At 36.7% G+C, this 20,812-nt stretch overlaps 3 protein-coding genes across 4 annotated transcripts; 2 read left to right on the top strand and 1 right to left on the bottom strand.

Moving 5' to 3' along the window:
• Positions 1-1,563: 1,563 nt before the first annotated feature.
• LOC135731154 (probable alpha-ketoglutarate-dependent hypophosphite dioxygenase) lies at positions 1,564-3,941 on the top strand. Of its 2 annotated transcripts, none has more exons than XM_065249108.2 (7): positions 1,564-1,715; positions 2,113-2,334; positions 2,491-2,758; positions 2,837-2,928; positions 3,203-3,342; positions 3,423-3,527; positions 3,625-3,940. In XM_065249108.2, the coding sequence occupies exons 2-7, from the start codon at positions 2,211-2,213 to the stop codon at positions 3,715-3,717; spliced, it is 822 nt and encodes a 273-aa protein (XP_065105180.2). In that variant the 5' UTR covers positions 1,564-1,715; positions 2,113-2,210; the 3' UTR covers positions 3,718-3,940. The 2 variants fall into 2 exon arrangements, with proteins under 2 accessions (XP_065105180.2, XP_073668251.1); XM_073812150.1 differs by having other exon boundaries at positions 1,601-1,715; positions 2,149-2,334; positions 3,625-3,941.
• A 1,377-nt stretch (positions 3,942-5,318) lies between these two features.
• Positions 5,319-7,197, bottom strand: LOC135731153 (glutamine amidotransferase-like class 1 domain-containing protein 3, mitochondrial). The gene is made up of 5 exons (XM_065249107.2): positions 7,066-7,197; positions 6,567-6,674; positions 6,141-6,312; positions 5,754-5,955; positions 5,319-5,664 (listed from the first exon to the last, which is right to left on the bottom strand). Exons 2-5 carry the CDS (start codon positions 6,672-6,674, stop codon positions 5,472-5,474), a joined length of 675 nt encoding a protein of 224 aa, XP_065105179.2. The 5' UTR covers positions 7,066-7,197; the 3' UTR covers positions 5,319-5,471.
• Positions 7,198-8,087: 890 nt separating this feature from the next.
• LOC135749494 (uncharacterized) lies at positions 8,088-14,865 on the top strand. The gene is made up of 9 exons (XM_065268086.2): positions 8,088-8,197; positions 8,586-8,699; positions 10,366-12,048; positions 12,176-12,275; positions 12,367-12,515; positions 12,625-12,737; positions 13,318-13,407; positions 13,488-13,610; positions 13,697-14,865. Exons 1-9 carry the CDS (start codon positions 8,137-8,139, stop codon positions 13,907-13,909), a joined length of 2,646 nt encoding a protein of 881 aa, XP_065124158.1. The 5' UTR covers positions 8,088-8,136; the 3' UTR covers positions 13,910-14,865.
• Positions 14,866-20,812: the final 5,947 nt, after the last annotated feature.

A 20,812-nucleotide genomic window follows, 5' to 3' on the forward strand; every position in this document is an offset into this window, starting at 1 on the left:
TAACTGATTAGAATTTTCCCGTACATAATTTTTACACATCTTTCTGCATTAAGCTTTGTATGTGTAATTTTAAAACATTATGTGTCATTTTGTATTGATTTGGTTTTAAAATATAACACAGGTTGTGTTAAAAGTAACACAAAATGTGTTGTTTCAATAATAACACAGAGATGGGGGGATTCTGGGACAATGCATTTAGTGTGTTGTCCCAGAATCAACACTAATGTGTTGTTTTTAACACATTCGTTCTAAGAGTGTAATATTAACAGCACTTTTATATTACTCACAAATTGATGACAAATGGCAGTATATCACTATTTGCATTACTCTTACGTTAAATAAAACATTGAATAAGACAAAAATATAGATATGGTCAATATATTGATTTTTATTATGATATCCTTAAAGATACCTCTACTGATGGTTGAAGTGTTTAAAATGTACATTGTGTTTCCCCAAGTGTTTATAGTGCAGGTGTCACCAACCCTGCTCCTGGAGGGCTACCGTCCTTTGTTTCTTTGTGTTAACAAATAGAGAGGCATTTTACAAAGGGAAATGCTTTTCTGTGACTTCCTTGAAAAAGGTCAAACAAATTTATATAACACAGGATGATGACATCATGAAAAATGAATAAAAATAATATCTATTTCCTAGAATCTAAATAATCCCATATTTCCATGACAAACATGGGCAGGTCTTATATCAAATGAAAGCTCTCATTCCCAGGAATAATGTTCATCGTTACTTTTGTTCTATTATCACTTATCCAGCAATCGTCGAATGAATAATAAGGTAAACATGGTCTTTTGTAAATTTACGTAAAACTTGAGCTGCCTCAGATAGCCACAAATGCTACATCATCTTTTTATCTTTGGTCCTACTCTACATAATGAGTCCATTCACAGCATTTTCTTTGGTTGTGTGCATGAATAATCCCTTGCTATTTATTGTATGTGCAAAACAACACAAAGTACTTTTATATGAAAAATGTATTTTCACTCCCTTTAGTAAAATAAAAATAACTTTTGAAGTCAACATGCTAAAGAGACCATTCTTTATAACACAAAAAAAGAAAATTTGGTGGTTCATCATATGAAAAACAACATAAATAACAATATTCGTCACAAACAGCAGCTTTTTATGTAATTTCAAAGGGTTTTCTGTAAAATTATATAAAGATATTGCATTTAATCCACTGTATGTGGTTATGGGAACACTTCAAATGTATTTAGGCAGAAAATGAATACAAACATGTTATTATTCCTCTCTTCAGTTGGAACATTATCATAGAGAAAAAAATCATTTTCCTCTGTAAGCTGACATTTGCTGAAATCAAACAAAATTTTATGTAATTTCAAAGGATTTCCTGTAAAATGATACCAAACTTTTGTATGTAAACCTCTGCATGTGGGTATGGGAAGCTTTTGAATTTGGGTAGGCCAAATCCAGGGGGAAATGCCCAAAATAACTTCAAAGTGTGACAGGTTAAATAAATATGTGATGATGTTTCATTGGAGGAGGAGCCTAATCTATGCATATTATAAACAGAACAAATCCCTTGAAAGCAGCAGCCAAAGCAGAAGCAGGTATTTCTTTGACTTGAGGATCTGGAATATTAGACTAAATACGATTCTGGGTTTCTGTGTTGTCTTGAGTGAGTTTTAACCTGTCTTTGTCATCTTTTTTCACAGTTTTGATGACGTTCAGTTTAGCAGGTAAGCTGTGTGCCTCTTGTTGATGGTAACCTGAATATAGTCATGCAATGAAAATGTGTTTGAAAACCCCTGAGTACTCTCTCTGTATGCACTCTGGGTCATGGCCAGCTGCCCTCCACCCATTTACTCAGGAGTTAGATGTTTTTCCTATTACATTTCTCACAAAGAAGCATTTTTATTTAACTCTGCTCCTGAATAAACAAATTAAAATAAATTGTCCTCAATAAGCAGAGAGAACAGAGAAAGCATGAAAAGTAAAACAAGGAGGTTTTCAAATGTCAAAAAAAGGAAATGAGAGAGAGAGAGAGAGAGAGAGAGAGAGAGAGAGAGAGAGAGAGAGAGAGAGAGAGAGAGAGAATGAACTCAATCTTTCTCTCTCCTAATACTTTATTCACAGGTATAAACATATTTTCTCGCTGCTGAATCTACACAGCTGACATTCAGTCAAATCTTTGAGTCAAGGTTGAGAAGATTCACCAGCAGGTATCTTTAGTCATGGACGTGGCAAACATTAAGGCCCTGTATGAGGAGCAGGGATATCTGTCATCTCTTTCTGTCCTGAGTGCAGAGGAGCTCCAGAAGGCTCGAGACGCTTTTGCTGAGCTGGAGAGAAAACACGGTGAGTTTGGCTGAACATTACTCTGATTTTTATTCATTATGCAAAATTCCCATGACTTTCCAGGATATTCATTTTAAAATGCCCTGCTATTTCCAGGTTTTCCATGACCCTGAATTTCAGACTGGAATAACAGAGATGCTCTTCTTTATTTGTCAGGTGAAGAATACACCGCTTACAGCCTTCACAACATTCATATGGAGTGTGATTGGGTAATGGCCCTCGCCAAGCACCCTAAGCTTCTAGAGGTGGTGACAGCAGCTTTGGGCCCGGACGTCCTCCTGCTCGACTCCAGATTCATCTGCAAATATCCAGTGACTAAAAAGCGACAGAATAATGCCATCATCAACCACTGTGACGGGAAAAAAGAAGCAGATTCCAACGAGAAAGATGACATGCCGTTTGTGGCCTGGCATCAGGACATGAAGTAAATCAAATGTTTAAATAGTATTTTATATTTTTTATTTTAGAAGTGGTATTCTAAGTCATCATATGTTGGTTTCAGGTACTGGGGTTTTGATGGAGGTCCAGTTTTGTCAGTCTGGCTTGCCCTGGACGATTCACTCGAGGACAATGGAGCCTTGCAGGTTATTCCAGGTACAAATGATTTGGAAAGCTTTCTTAATCCTAAACTTGTCCTCAACAAAACCGGCATAAATTTTTTTTTATACATTTTAATGTAATAGACAAAAGTCACTGTGTAGTAATGAAACTAATTCAAAATGATTTCAACTACAACTTCAGAGTTCATTCAAGGTTTATAAATTACCCTTAAGTATCACTTTATCATGTATTATCATGCTTTAATGTTTTATATTTTTGGGTTTGTTTGAAGTGTTTAATCAGTGAATTTTCTTTGAATATCTTACAGGAAGTCATCATTCCGGTCTTCTGCCTCATTACCAATCCAAACGAGCCGGTAACATGTTGAGTGTCAATCAAGAAATCCCAGAAGAGCTGGTGGAGACTGAGAAAGCAGTCTTATGTCCTCTGTTAGCTGGTCAGATGTCTGTGAGTAAAAACTCCTTAACATAAATCACTGCTGCATATCTGAGCATTCATTGTTTGAGTCCTGTTTTTATTTACTGTAGGTCCATGATGGACTTCTGGTTCATGCCAGTGATCCGAACACGTCCAACAGGAGGCGCTGTGGATATGTCATTCGTTACGTACCCACGTGTACTTATCCAATCCAGGTCAAATATCTCTCACTCAATAAAAACTATTTCTCATACTGTATATATTTAGACATCAACATGATGGATGTGGCTGAATGTGTTTTTCTCCTGGCAGGACCTTGAACGGCCCAGGACTTTCCCTGCTACGGTGCTGGTCAGTGGTTTTGACAAATACGAGCACTTTTCTAAGCAAAGCTTCAATGTATGAGGCTTGAATTAAGGATTACAGTATATTTAAGATGGGTGCTTTGGCAAAATGATCAACATAAGCACTTTGAATACACTATACATAATTTTGGTGCTTTAACTATTTCATTATTTTTCTTCACAAGAAGTACACATGTACCTGTGTATTGTAATCGTGTAATTTCCAGGCTTTTCGGGAAATGATAAGTTATTTAAAATGTAATGATTTGATTTAGCCTTAAACTTGACTAGTCTTGTTCTGGACCTGTAACTGATTTTTATTAATAAATTGTTCAGCTTTACTTTTGGTTTTCTGTTGATTTATTTGCAAGCCATTCAACAAAACTATATGGGAAAACATTTATACAATATATACAGTACACTTTATACATGTGGTAAAATGACATTAAAATATAATATTACTGAAATATCCTATGCTATAGAATTAAAGACATCCACAGTGCTGTGAACAATATTAAAATAGAAGTCTTGACATGACTTGATATTTAAAGTGTCATTGCTTACTGACACATGACTTCATTATAAATAATTAACTGTGAGTGTCAGCACAACAATACCTGGTGGGAGTTTTTTCTGGATAGCAGGCAGTAGGATAGCTATCATAGCTCAATAGACATTTAAAAACAACACCGTGTCCCAAGATTGTGTTGTGTTTCATCTTCAACTTAAAATCTAAATATTTTTTCTGCCATACTGCCATTATTAACTACACAACATAATTTTAGCACATTACTGTGTTTAAGATGTTAAGCTGTGAGACACAAACTTTAGTGTAGATAGATACAAAAAGCTGGGTTATTTTCCACCCATCGTTGCGTCAAGATGGGACCTATCCTGGGTTGTTTCAGCTTAAAATGTTTGTTTGTTTTAACCAAGGGCAGCTTACAGTCTCTGTCTGTCATGAAGCCAACACGGAAGTTAATAAAATTCACCAGCTGGCTGCTAGAGACTGGCTCAAAAATTGAATCATTCCCATAAACCCCAGAGTAAAAATGCCCAAATTTACAGTAGAAAATTAATTAATACAGCCTGGTACAAAAAGTGTTTTTAGTCTACAATGTAAAGTATTGTAATCAGACTGTTCTTTTTAAAGCAATATGAACAAAGTACATTTGTCTTATAGGAGCAATTTACCAAAATATGAAAATGATTCTATATTAATTCATATTTTTGGTGAACTATTCTTATTTCAGCAGTTTCCCAAACGCCACAGTGGGTAGAAAATATTATTACATTAATTAATTTCCTCTATTTTCTTGTTTACTATTACACTTTAGGATTCCAAGACTTTTTTTAAATGTTGAAAATGTTTTATATAATAAATTATTCATGCTGCTGAGTCACAACTGGTCACACAAGAAATTACAAGGAAATAAAAAATATGATTAATATATCAGTGCAAGATTGTCCTTATGCAGCTTCAGTTATTTTCTATTGTGTAACTGATCTTAACTTCTGAATGGATAAATGTTTTTTTTTTTTTTTTGCTTTTTTCTCTGAAACATGTAAATTTTCTATTTCTATTTTCTTGTCTAATGGCAAGAACACCTACAATTTACACAATAATAATAAAGAAAATGCAAATAAATGAAGGGACAAAGAAGAAACTCAATTTTATGTATATTTAATCACAAAAACACAAACATTTACAATCCTCAGTTGATTCTAAATTTTACTAAAGTCATCTTCTGGCCTCCAAACAAATTGTATACACACATTTAAAGTAGAAATGTCTACACTTCTACAGTGGAAATGTTAAGCAAGTTTAAGAACTTCTGAGACCATAACACCCAGACCATCAAAGACCTCATGGATGGCAGCATTGCACATAAATGCACTGGTAGTCACCAGTTTGTTTTTCTTATCAACATGCACCTCATCGACATTTTTGTTCATGTGTTTGCAGCCCATCTCCACCATGGATTTTGCGACTTGAGCATGCGGCCACCTGCAGACGCAATAAAGAGAAAATCTTGATTAGTGATCTGATGGATTAATTCCTCTAAAAGCTGACAGAGATATCGCTCTCATACTCACATGTCACACTCAGAGTCATGGCCGAAGGTGAGTTCACAACCTGGAATGGCTTTAGCGGCCAGCACAGGTGAGATGCAGCACATGCCCATGGGCTTCCCTGCTTTATGGAAATCTTTTATGATCTTCTCTACCTGGGGTTTGATGGAGTACTCCTTTCCTTTAATGGCCCAATCGCACAGGTTTTTAGCTACTCCGAACCCACCTGTATGTACATAAATTGTTTAATTTACATTTTTTACAACAGCACGTTTCCAAAGAGACCATAATAACAAACATCTACTGGCAACTTGACTACTGCTACAAAACTCATAGATCTGACTTGGGTACCTTCTATAATGAAACTGTTAGCCTGATAATTTCTATGAATGGCAATGACATTGTTATTACCTGGGATGATGAGTGCATCAAAGGCAGTGACATCTAGCTTGGCCAGGTCTGTGACATCCCCCCGGGCGATGCGGGCGCTCTCCTGCATCACGTTCCTCTTCTCTGTACCAGGCTGCCCTTTGCAGTGGTCCACCACATGCATCATCTCTACATTAGGTGCAAACATCTGAACCTGCGATGCAAAGTGTGCTCTGTTAATCTCATTAAGTCTCAATTATGCAAAACCCAAGGTGCAATTTGTTTGCATTAGAAACAGACTCAAAACCTTCTGTGCTTAGTGATGATGTAACATGATGTGACTCATTGCTTTCCTTTTATTTGCTTCCTTTTTTATTGCTTTTTTAAGAACTGAATAGAACTCTACACACGTCTTATTAGCACATAACCCTGCCGTAAGCGTGTATACGTGCATCATTATGGCATTACCTTAGCACCTGCTCGACTCAGGTGCACCATTATAGCAGATGCCTCGTGGATTTCTGTGCCATCATACACACCACAGCCTGACAGGATCACAGCTACACGCTTGGCCATCTTATCCAACAGATCAAACACAAATAAATGACATTTCTGGACTGTAAAGACGACATCAAGACCACATAAACGGTGTACAAAGACACTAGCAGTATTATTTGTTTATACAAAGTCCTTGGAGAGGCTGTCAACATCACTGTTTCCTGGGAGAAGAAGTAAACAGCTGCTAAACAGATTATCTGTGAGACGCTCCTTGACAAAAACATTGCAGTAAAAATACTATAGAAATGTACAGAAATATAACTTATTCTCACAAACATCTCTTTATCACAGAAAAAAATTTAAATGTGAAGTTGAAGCATCATGATAAGAAGTTTCAGACTTGTTCATACAGTATGTACAGTTTTGAGATTTATCAAATTTGGAAATGCAGTTGTACTGTAGCACTTACCTTGTTAAGCTGTTTTCTCTGAAGTGAATTTGCTTTCTTGTTCTGAATGTATGAGCTCAGGACACAATGACAAGAGAGTCAAGCAGACACTTTATATTGCTTGTGAAGATCCTCCCATGAAGGCGTGTACAACTTCAATACCACACCTTTATTTCAAAAGCTGCCTGGAAGGAAATAATGAAAGTTTGTCGGTTTATTTAATGCTGAGTCATGAACTCCCGTTTATCCACCAGTGTTTATACTGCTATTTTATAAACCACCCTGTACTAAAGCAAACACTTAACTGTGACCCAGTACAAAATAATTAAATATGATATTTGAAATCAGCAGTTTCAGTATTATAAATTAATATTAGTTGTTTCAGGAAATGGATAATTTACAGCAACAACAAACACACATAGCCTATACTGCAGTAGTTTTAAGGCTATGGTGATGCTCCTAATCTTATTATCAGATTATCAGACATTAGGCTGGTATATAATGATCACACAGGTAACACAACAACAGGTGCATTACATCATACCAACTGTGGTCATGTTTCACTTATATTTCAAAATAAGTGTCCCAAATATGTTTGTTTTCATTTTAACCATGTATCTGTCAATTTATCATCGTAAACATCACTTTATTTATATGTTTATGTTTTGCATTAATAGTATTTATTATTTTAAATAAATATCACGTGCATTAACATATCTAATAATTCAATAAATTCAATCATGAATTCAATCAAGAATTTTAATGAATTTAATTATTCATACATATGTTAAATGTATTTTAACTGTCCAGATATATCAACCATTAAATGATTTTAGTCCATTTACATTTATACGTAATAAACATTAAATGGGCTAAAATAAGCCAGAACCTTGGTCAAGTTAAAACAAACATGAAAAGAAATAAAAAAAGGAATTGTCTTCATAATAAAGGGATTTTTCTTATACCGCAATTGGAAAAACACTGAAGCAGGAAACTGAATGGCTGTTTTGTTTGCCTGGGGTGTGACGTCACCGCTCCAGACACCAGAGGATATAAAGCCCAGCGCGTGCATGTTGTGCGTCTGATGTCAAGATGACAGAGGTTCATTCTGATTCATTACACTTCTCTATCGGGATTCTGGGGATATCTGGAGGTAAGCGAGCAAAAAATGAGGTTTTTGAGAATTACAAATATTTATGAAATGAATATTTACAGCTCACAAAAAAGTTCAGCACATTCTGAATAGATTTACTTTAATACATTTATTTATATTTATACATTAAGTTATTGCATTAAAATGTATGAAATACAATCTATTAATTATAAAATGTAATTATATTAAGTTAGATTTATTATAAATGTATTTTTTTTATCTGTTTGGTTTTTGTATTGACTTTACCAGTAGAGGGCAAATCTAGCATGTGCACTGTGTATTAACTTCATGGCTAACCTGAAACACAATATTATAAGTTCTGTATGTTTCCTCGTACAGTTTGTACTGAAGAGTTAAAGTTTATAATAAATGCTAATATCTTCTGCAGGTTCTTTACTGTTGCTGGTGAAGAACTATGCAAGCTCCCCAGATCATCCGTTCATTACAGACACAGCTTTAGGAATCCTGCTTCTGCTGTTTGCTGCTCTTCTGGCTTATGCTGGTATGTGCAACGCATCATTACATGAACAATTTTGTGTTATACATATAGATCATGCAGACCAAAAATTAACTTTCATATGAGCACATTTATTTGGGGAATCTATTAGTCAGGTCAAATTGTTATAGTGTTTTACTTAAAGACATTTTCCAAAATAATTAGTTAGTGTTCTTCACACTTTTGCATTATTGCAAATCAGATTAAAAAAAAACAATCAGAATAGCTATAAGAAAAAAACTGTATAGGCATAAAGAGAATTTATAATATAAAAATTATAATATACAGTCATAGGCAGAGTTTGACCCACCAGACCAGAGCTAATTATGATTTTGTCTGAGCTTTTAATTCAGTATGAGAATTGATATTTTATTTGCCTAATCTTAATATTAAATATAATAGACTGAGTAATTTAAGACTTAAATAGTTTTGTTCATTTAAACCATACTTAAAAACCATGAAGCCACATTCTCTCTCCCTAATCTCAATGCATGCAGTACCCTTGTTTGCAGGTAGGTGCCCCCCAAGCATAAACGCGAAACTCCGCATATTTATAGTAAGCTATTGAATATGTTGCAATGTTTCATAAGATGTACATTATACTAATAATAAAAAAAAATGTTTGTAATTGGACCATTATATTCATTTTATTAAGAGCAACATTACAAAAACATAATTGGTATTTGTTTACAGATAAAAACTGTATAGGCTAATTAACAAATAAATACTGGTAATTGATGATAAACAATTTTCACATCCTATCTTAATGTGAAAAAGATAGAAATCTTTAACAAGCTAGGAAATTTTGCCCCACCTGAAATACTGTAACACTGGTAGAGTTTAGGAAACCTGTTTGAAAACAGTCGCTCTTGTAGTTCTGTTGGTGGTGACACTATAGATGGTTTCAGCAGTAAAAACATGAACAAGCGGCTTTTGTGAAAAAAAACATAACTTCTGGTAAACTCCACTAAGAATAAATGAAAACAAAGTCCTTTAAAGTAGTTTACTTATATAACAAGCAAAATAAACAACACGTAGAATACCTAGGAAACCAAACATTTGCTATTTTCGGCAATGTATTTGTTCATGGGTTCAGTTTAGCAACTAGTCAGACCATTAAACAATCAGAAACCAGAAGTAAAGTTCTGACCAAATGGGTAACCGCTTCACCGAATGTGCGTCCAATGAAACCATTTATTGGAGCACAAAAAGTAGCTGCACATCTTTCATTTGAACTTCTTTTATTTACTTTTTAAGTAGGGATGCACCGATACCGATACTGGTATCGGGTATCGGCCTCGATACCACATTTTCTAAAGTACTCGTTAAAAGTCCCCCGATACCTGGAATCGATACCACGGTCTGAGAAATGTCTATGTTTGAGCGGCGTGTAAGGGGTTAATGCCTCTTGTGTTGTCCAAAGAGGCAGAGTTTACAACAAACTGGAAAACTAGTCCTTTGTTTTTTTTTTTGTTAAATTATATGACTAAAGCTGTTACCTGTAAATTTAAATCATGTTTTTTATTAAGTACTCCGTATCGGCAAGTACTGAAATGCAAGTACTCATAATCGTACTCGTATTCCAAAAAAGTGGTATCGGTGCATCCCTATTTTTAAGTGAATAAATAGTTTTTTTCAATCTCTCTCTCTCTCTCTCTCTATTTCTCTCTAGGTGTATTACGGATTCAGTCCCACAGATCCCTCTTAGCTAGTTTGTGCCTGACAGTGTCAGCCCTGTGGTGCGGTTCAGGTTTAATTCACATACTATCAGGAGAGAATATCATCAGAGGCAGAAATGTGCTGAGAGATGCCCTGGTGCCAGGCCTCGCTGCTTTTACCCTGGCACTGCTTGTTATCTGTGTGGTGGCTGTTGTACAGCATGAGGTCGTCCTTATGTTTATTGCTTTGTCTATATGTTTAGCGTGTGGCCACCAAATCGCCGGTCTGGCAGATTCGACTTTTGGACAGAAGCCCACTGCTGCTTGCTACTTCATGGTCTGTGTCGTCTGTGCATACTTTGGAAGCGGGCGTTTGTTGTCTTATGTCACAGGGAGAAAGGTTCAGCTACCTGGAATAGGTTTATTAAACAAAGATAGCAGAAAACCATTACAGAGTCGAGAGGCGAATGACATCGCGGCCATCGGAATTATCATGAACTTGTTGTCGGCTAGCGTGGTAGCTTGTCCTTTGCTCGGTGTGGTGCCGACACTTTTTGCCGGTCACGTGCCGTGGCTGTGGACCGCCGCTGTCTTTCAGCTGGGAGTTTGTGTGAAGATGTACAGGGCTATGGATACCCTTTCAGCCACCTTTTATGGCTTTACATCTATTCTGCGATTCACAGAGGGTTATACCGCCCTAGTGGTGGACCAGACAGGCCAGGTACCCTATTCCTCAGTGCCGTTTCCCGTGGTATTGTCTGTGCTGTTTTTTATTCTAGCTGTGTTTAACTTACAAGGGGGATTAGTGAACACCGTCTACCAACTGTTCTTTGTGGCGTACAGTATAGCAATAGCATGCGAGCCACAAAGCTTCTTTCAAAGGGGGACGCAAGGTGTACAGGCAGCTATCTTTGTTACTTCTGCCATTGTGCTCTTCATATCCCTTTACAACATGGCTTCCACAAACAAGATACCAACAGGTGCAGGTATATTTAGGAAGCTGCTGGCCCACAGCAATCAGTTCGTCCTACACACCCATGACAAAGATCTCCACGCTCCCTATCTAGGCTTTTCTAAATACGCAGACGCTGAAGTGTTGGGCCACGGTTGCAGTGTCCTGGCTGCTTTTTCAATTTCAGCCTCTGTTTCTAGCGGACACCCCTTGGCAGTGCTGATCCTGCCGTGGGCTGTAGTTTCGGGTGGCATGTTGCACCTGCTGTGTGGTTGTGTGGCCTTTGCTCGGGGCAAGACCCTGGAGAGCACAACTTTTATCCTTTATGGTGTCATGTGGACAGTGTGGGGACTGACACGCTTCGGCGGTTTCTACGGCGACGTCCGCGGTTTCCACTTAGCTGTGGGAATCATCAGTTTCATGCTCTTCAATGTGTTAGTGACGGCCGGGGCTCTATTTCTCAACAAGGCGTGGTTCATCTATGCCTTCACCTTCCAGCTCATACTCATCAGTTTCTTACTGGATGCAGTAGGCGTGCTGCCCTACGGCTACGATATTGGCGTGACGATTATTTTCGGGTTGGTCAGCTTCTACATCTTCTTGGCCAGCATTTTTAACTGCACCTTCAAGAGTCCACAGCTTCCATTCGGAGATCCTTGGATCAAGCTGAAAGGCTTCGGAGGTGGTAAAGACCTCTGTCCTCATCTTTCAGCAAGGAAGTCCACATCTGTTGAACAGATTGCAGGTGAGTCATTATGGCAAAATTTAAGTACAGATAAATATTTTGGTTAAACTATTGTCTGTGCATCTATGAAATAAATGTGTCTAGGCCAACAGTAAAGACTTTCTCGTCTTCTTTTTTTCCATAAAAGAAATAATGAAGAATGGGGGCATATGTGGAATGCCCACAGACACGGTTTATGTTCTTGTGGCAGCTTGCAATCGTCCACAGGCCGTTGAGAAAGCCTATAAGTCAGTTCAACCTTTGATAGCTCAATTACAGTCTTTGGTTTCTGTTGCTTCATATTAGTGGTTTGATGTTGGTTATAATGTACCACTGTAGGGTAAAGAAACAGGCTAAGGAGCGTCCCATGTCCTTATGGATTTCCTCCATAAATCAGTTGGAGCCCGTCAGACAACAGATCAGTCCTCTTCTTTGGGACTTCATGGAAGCAGCCTGGCCATCCTCCATTAGTTTAGTTATAGCGAGAGGTGAGTATCTTCTGTGATATTCGTGATGAACCTGATGAACCAGTACAAATTCACTTAGTCTTGTAATTTGTGAAATTCAGTCTAACCCAAACATTTTCAATCCTTTAAGCTCCATGGATGGAATTCTTTGGTTTGGGCGAGTCATCAAAATATATTGGCACGGCACAGAGCATAGCTATAAGAAATCCTGATTGTACAGTTGCTACGCATCTCATAAACTCAGTAAGTCTTACGTTTTTTACTCAAGTGTATGGTAAAGGACACCTATTATGCCTATTTTTACAAGATATAATATACAAACTGTAAGTCTCATGTGTGCTAAGAATTTGTCTGTAAAGTTTCAACTCCAAATAGCCCACAGATTATGTATTATAGCATGTCAAAAATGTCCTTATCTGGGTGGGAGCATTTTAAATGGGTGGGGCCATTTTAGATGGTTAAAAATAGATTCCTATGAATACAATCTGGATCAGAAGTATCTTTGCACTACAATGTGCTCACAAACACATTCAGAAAAGCTTTTGAGTAAAATTTACCAGTCAGTCAGTGGCTGTGGGCGGGGCTTTGTTTGTGTGATGTCACATTAACAAGAGAATCAAACCAACCTGTCTAATGAGACTGCTTTCGTTTAATGGGGATTAAAAAAGAAGGAGTGGTGGATTCTTTCATTGTGGGTGGTTGTGTTCAACACTGGAAGCACACATTTATGTCCAAACACCTTGAAAAAGTGGATTTTCCATAATAGGTGCCCTTTAATGGAATTTAATGTTTTCATTAATAAGAAGAATGTTTTTCTGACAAGGTGGGTCCCATTGCCGTCACATCCGCCAACCCTACTGGTGAAGCGGACACAACTCATCATAACCAGGTTTATGCAAAACTTGGTGACAAGGTACTGGGGCATTTATTATAACAGATTTACAACATGCCTGGTAAGCGTTGGGTGACTAAAATGTCATTATTGATATTCAGGTAGATGGAGTGCTGTGTGATGGGCCATCGCCAGAGAATATTGCATCAACAGTAGTAGACTGTACCAAAATTGAAAGCGGCCAGATTGGATTTTTCCGTGTCGGACTGATTCCTAAATCCAAGGTAACATATGCTCATTCCAGCACGGTGGCCTAAATATTTGCAATGTTTTCTGAATTTAACTTCAAATTTGTTGTGATTCGACAAAGGTTCTTCAGATCTTTGAGGACATTCAGAAGCGACATAGACAAGGTCAGATAAACGAGGCTTTTGAGACGGACGTGGCAGATCCTCAGACAGATGTATCTGATATTAACACAGACTCTGGTCTTGCTCAGATGACTCCTGCACACTCACAGAGTTCTTCAGACCTCACTGAACATGACCAGCAGATGAATGAGAACGAGATGGCCAATCGCTGATATCAATGCTATTCATTGTAATTTTTCAATATGTAAATAGACTGCATTTATATAGCACTTTCACAGACCAATGGCCATCCAAAGTGCTTCACAAGTTACCTCACATTCACACACCAATGGCAAGTGTCAGCCATGCAAGGCACCATCCAGCTCGTCAGGAGCGGCTGGGGTTAGGTGTTTTGCTCAAGAACACCACCACACTTGGTCAGGTGGTGCCAGGGATTGAACTACCAACCTTCTGGTTTGTAGACAACCTACATGAACCAATGAGCCACTGCCGCCCCAATATGTGCATTATTTTATAATGTATAATCAGTTTACACAAGCACACACAATGGAGCAGAAAACAATGCACTTCATGTTGATGAAGGAGCAAATATCAACTCAGAACTTTGTTAACCATGTTAACATTTTTATTTTCATTTTATTGTATACATTTAGTAGTCAATACACAATACAAGGACATGTCAAAAGGAGATTTTTGTAAAGTACATTTTTATTATTTATTATTTTAAGATGACAAATTGATCCATTATGTTAGTTGTAAACCCTTTACACAAAGGATCTAAATTATTAAGTTGATGTGTTTTTAAATCATTGTAGCCATGTAATTATAAAATATTGAAAATGAATCATTTGAATCATTTAAATGTATATAAATACAACTGATCTATATTAACATGTCTTCATCCACTGAATCCTGAATGAATAAAACATCATATTTGGAGACGACATGAGCTCCACAAAAGTGCTTTATAATCAGGTGTGCCCTGTACACTGCTAGGTGTAAGACCCACTTGTGTAACTTTATATCATTTTTGTCCTTCATCTTAGAGACCACAATATAAAATTATAAAAATGGCAGATTTATACACAGTAGGTTAACTTAAGATTTACAAACATTATTAGATTATAGCAAACTAGTGTTGATCTGCTTGCTACATTAATTACCTTTACTGACCATCTTTTCATTTTTTTTTTCTGTATGTTTTTAATAAATACTCTATCTTCAAGAACCACTAATATAAACTCTGGTAGTCAACTGCTTGCATTTTTGGGTTCACTCTAAAAATGTCTGGACTATTTTTAAGCCATGTTGGGTAAACACACTGCTGGCTTCAAAATGATCCAACTCCTGGATTATTGTAACCCATGGTTGCAAACCAAAAACCCAACATTTGGTCATTTTAACCCAGCATGTGTTCTATATTTATCCAATATGGCTTAAACATAACACAGGCATTTTTTAATTGTTAATGTAATGTATGTTTTAAAAAATCTAAACACAAAACTGATTATCAAAATGCCAGTTTTTTAAAGTGTATTTTTCAATACACTTAACCCAAAGATAATTGTTTCATCAAAACTGCTCAAAAGTACAGAAATTACCATTAAATGTATTTTTAACTATAAAGTGCTGAGGAGAAAGATAAGTTATGTGTTGCTTTGATGTTGTTGCGATTTGACTGTTTTTGTAAGTTATTGATACATTTTAGATTTGGTTCATTGATTCCATATAAGAATCAATGATCCAAATGTAATTTTGTGTAATTTGTGTAATTTTCCTCTATAGTACTGTGGTGGTGGGGGGGGGTAGATGCCTTCTTATATAGATGGATTTTATTATCATTTATTTAACATTAAATTTGTTGTCGGGTTAAAGAAAAATTGAGAAGAGTGTGAAAATTTAAATATTTTGAATGTAAGATAAATAACATCTGAAATAAAAAAAAATGATACATCAGTCATACAGTGCCACTGTGAGCTTGATGATGCATTATATGATAATATTTATAGCAATAAAAGAAAACCTCACAATTGGAAGTAATTTTAAATGCTATTAAGTTTAAATTTAACTTTCAATTCCACCCTTTCAAAATTTCTAACCAGTTAATGGTGGAACTCCATTCCCACCTCGAAATTCACTCCATGAAATTCATTCCCCCCATTTCCAGCCCTGCCTGTAGTATTAAAAGATTGTATGAACCATTACACAAAAAATGACTCATAAAAAATGTAAATGTACAATGCTAGGTTTTGATCATAATACAGACAATTTATGACCGTTTTGAGTTTTATTTCTAGAGTCTTAAAACATGACATTAGCGTTCTGTTCTCATACACTTTTACATTGATTCTTCCCCACTGTGGGAATGAGCTACTGAGTCTTTAGCAATTTACAAGAAACTGCCATAAAATTAACTAGCATTTACAGATTCCAATCCTAAATAAAAATACTATGTATACACTGTGTTGCTGTTTAACAGAGGCCAGTTATTTTGTGCCCAAGTGATGCTCTACTGACAGATGCTATATTGACTGTGGCATTTTATTTTATTTATTTATTTTTGAACTGTTAATAATTGATGTGTAGTTTATGTTTGTTTTGTACCTTCAGATGGTTAATGAATTACTTCCTTTTTGGTCAAAATTTGATTTCACGGGACGGAAATGTTTAAAGTTATGTCATTCATTTACAGGTAAGGTATAACTTTAAAAAAGACTTTATTGTTCACAAAAAAATAAGGAATAGGGAAGTAGATAATAAAAACAATCAGTGTTGTGTTCCAAGAAAAAAAAGAAGAGAAAATGAAAGTAGTTCAACTTAATGCTGTCATTGACGCAACATTAACAATTAACCTCTTAAATATTGCATATAGTAATTTAATAGATACATTTTTAAAATATTAATCAGCATATACAATATGCATTGTAGCAAAGCAGGTTTACAGAAAACAAAATCAAAAAATTTTTTTTACAAAATATTCCTAATTGAACTAATTAAAGGTGACTGGAGCAAGATGCAAAAACTTATGGATATAACAGTCATTTTAACATTAGTCTCTTTCACACATATAGGGCCCTATCTTGCACCCAGCGCAATTGACTTTGTCAGTGACGCATGTATCATTCGTATTTTGCACCGGCGCACAGCGGGTTTTTCCCTCCACAGACGCAGGTCTGCAAACTAGGGAATGAACTTGTGCTCCCTGGGCGGTTCAGCGCAAAAAAGGAGGTGTGTTGCGGCGCAAACCATCCCTGATGCTATTTTGCAGTTTCAAAAAACAATTGCGCCACTGACCAGAAAAAAAAGTTTAAAGTCAGTGGCGCGTTGCGCGTGGTTCATTATGCTATTTTAAGGGCGCATGCTTGACCATAATGTATAGCGTGCACAACGCGCATACATTTTGCATCTAATCTACACAGATGCAACAGTTATTTTTGCAAATCATAAATTGTTACACTAAAAAATATTAATACACGAGATAAGGGAAATCATTGTGGCGAGCATTGTGGTGATAGTTTTTATTTATTGTGTGGCTGCGTTAAAAAATTCTCATGCAAATAACGATTAAAATATTTTTCATAAGTTTGTTGTGTGGCTGTATTACGTTTATTTTATGTAAATAATAATTAAAATGTTTTCATAAGAAACCTTAATGTATATGAACTTGATTTGTAAGAGTACTTTGGGGTTGGACCTTGCTTGCGTTTCTTGGGTCCGATTTCAAAGCCCCCAAACCCTTTCAGCGGTAAAGGTGGACGCAGCGATGTCCTCTGCTGGCGTCAGGTCCTGAGGCAGATCCACCTCCCGTTACACGGCGTGCCCGATTTATGCTGGCAAGCTTGGGATTCCCCCGTCTCCTGACATCATTGTAGCGCTTGGCGCAACGATGGGGATGCCAGCTGATGAGACTGTGGCTATTTCCTCTCACGCCTGTTTAACCTACGCTGATTTGGGCAGGTTTCTCCTATCCCCATACAAAACAACTTCTCTGTCTTTGACTGCTCTTACAAGAACGTGGGTCTCCTCGGATGTAAACCGCTCCCGGCCGACGCCTGGTAAATCCGTCATAATAATAGCAACCCGCCATGGAACTTGCGCCCTTGCGTTTAAAGGGAATGTTGGATAGCGTTCTGATTGGTTTATTTGACGTTACGCCCAAACCACACCTATAAATAATGAACCTACTTCAGACCAACCCCTTATTGATTTGCGCCCGGTGCAAGAGTTATTTCTCACGCCGGGAAAATAGCAACAGCGATTCGGCCACTAACTCACTTGCGCTTCGCACTTGCGTTTCAGATCGTTAAAATAGGGCCCATTATGTGTAACAGAACCTTTCTGGTAAATCACTGTTGCCAATCTACCAGTAAAACCCCATTCACACAGACCTTTACACGTAAAATTGTCAGACAAGCTTCTGTGTGAACGCAAACACATCCCGTAAATCTTCTGGGATCGTTACCGGGAAGAGGACCTAGTAAGATACACAGAAAACCCTCTGTGTGAACAAGAAGCCGAAACAATGCCGTAATGGGTGTGACATACAACAAAAGTTATGGTTCAGCTCTTTAAAATGAGATATTTACATGCAGATCAACATTCACGACAAGAAATGTTGCAAACTAGAAGCAGTTATCAGGAAATGATAAATGAGGCGGGGGGTTTTAAACGCATATTAACAATCACGGTAAGAAATGTCTGAGAACTGCATTAAAGCAGAGATCAGGTAAGTTGCAACTATCCACTATGAAGCTGAGATCATTCACCAGCATAGAACGGCATATAATTAGTCTTAGTCTTTAATAGTCTTATCATAAACAAGAATGCACGGGGGTTTTTGGAGGGAGAAATAATAAATAATATGCAAACTTTAGACTCTATTTTGTGTAAAATAAAGTGCAGGACTTTAAACAGGTCACGTGTCTTTCCGGGACTTTGCAGATTCCGGAAAATCATTGGCAGTGTGAATGATCAAAAAATCTAACGATCCCGGAAACATCCAGGATGCATTTTCCAATGTATGTTCCAGGATGTTTGTGTGAAAAGGGCTTAAGAGAGGTTGTAAGATTACCAGTAATTTACTGGTAAGCACTATGTGTAAACGGAGATTAACGATTACTGGCATTACAGCTTTTGCCAAATTGCCCACATCCTTCGCACACTTTCTGTTAAGCCTAAATTAGTGTAAATGTGTTACTGTTCAAGACGCAGGTTGTGACTCTTCCCCAGTTCAGTTCAGTTTGAAGTCATCTAATACAATGTTTGGTCAGACTGTCAGTGTTTGCCACAAAAGTAAAAACAAAAATATAGACCGTGGATATGAAGTCATAACTCACCATTGTTTACAAATACAACACTGAGCTTACTACGTGGCAGTTCAGAGGTAACTTCTGCTTTCTCACTGAGTTTGACAGTATTTTGATACTGATGTGTAAATGATGTCTTACTGGTAAAAAGACGTAACATCACTGCGTGTCTAAACAGCACATTTTTTATGTTTACTAGTAAAGTCATTCCGGTAAATTCATGCTAATTTACTGAAATTACTGTTTGAAAGAGGCTGATATCTACAGTCACAGTCTCTGCATATCATACAAATAGCTAAACCTGCAAAACATATAAAATGTGTTGTTTTCTCCTGAGAAAATGCTCTTACAACACTGTTTGTCTTTCTTTACACTGATGTTTTGACCATGAAAACTATGACTTCAGGAAAGAAAGTTTCAGATTCTGTAGAAGTGAAGGTGCTGTCACCGCACCCTTTTATAAAAACATCTCTATTCAATTTGAGACAAATTACAGTGGGTGTATTCAGGATGTAATATTTAAAAAAAACCTTTTTGTTCAGTGATGTTGTCATTATGATCAGATTGGCATGGATCACGTCAAACTAACATTGCAGGCATGTTGCCATTTTTTCCAATTATCTTATAGCTATTCACAAATGAGTTTACACAATCAATGAGGAAATATTTTCACATTTTTGTTTCGTAACATTATGAGTTTCTGTTTTTTTCTTTGGTTCTCCTTTGGAAGTAATAAACTGGTGGACAGGCAATAAAACTGAATGTGCCTTTATTAGACAAGTTTTCCTGCATGGTTTCGTTTTACTGACTCAGTTTTTCTTGCAGGTTAAGTAATTGTACCTAAAATAAATACAAGAGCATATTTTTAAAACAAACTTTAAGCAAATGTTTGACTCATCAAAGGTGAACTGTAGAAAAGCATTAAGAGACGTGACCTTTAGTAGCCCTACTTCTAAAGAAGGGACTTTTTTCTTCTTCTTTGAAGTCACATTAAGAATGGGGTCATTATGTTTCTGGTTACATGAGTGTTTGTGTGGTTTGTTAAGAAAGAAACCCAGAGCTCATGACCTGACCATGTTGGTTTATTGTGTTTGCCACCTGTGATAAACACAACCTGCTCTTAAATTGTCAGACCATGTCATGGTGTCTCCTGTGGCTGGCAGAGATGCTTAAATATCCTAACGTGATTTCTGACACAGCATTTGAAAAAGTTGAAGTGCCAACTTCCCTGGATAACAGAGTGTGTCGCATCATGTCGCTCTCCATTTGAGCACATTTGCTGCACCTCTACATTTAAAATAACATGGCTATGTACCATATTTGCCCACGTAAAAGACACAAAATGTGAACCACCCCTAATGAAGTTTCCATCCCTCAAAACAACATGATAAAGCCACAAAGTGAAAAGTTGGATTACTTAGGTAACACCTAAAAAAAATTCAATTTAAACATATAAGTTGAATAAACTAAATGTTTTAGGTGTTACCAATTGAAGTATTTTTTTAAATCGATCCAACTTTTCACTTTTTACAGTGCAGCTTTGTGTAGGGTTGAAGTAGTATTCTCAATTGGCAACTTCCATGATGAAAGACTTCACTTGCGCACTTGTAAACTGAGCTTTGTTTATTATGAAGACAATTAATCTCTGGGTGTGACTGTTCTAGGGTGTTAAAGGAAACATAAGAAGAGGGCGCTCAACCTGAATTACAAAGGAAACTGAGGCAATGCAAACTTATTTAAAACATTGAGTTTGTTTTATGATAATCAATTCATTTTGAGGTTTTTGCCAGTTCTTGATAAATATAATGT

Source organism: Paramisgurnus dabryanus, chromosome 16, assembly GCF_030506205.2.
Source record: "Paramisgurnus dabryanus chromosome 16, PD_genome_1.1, whole genome shotgun sequence".
Classification (NCBI taxonomy): Eukaryota; Metazoa; Chordata; class Actinopteri; order Cypriniformes; family Cobitidae; genus Paramisgurnus; species Paramisgurnus dabryanus.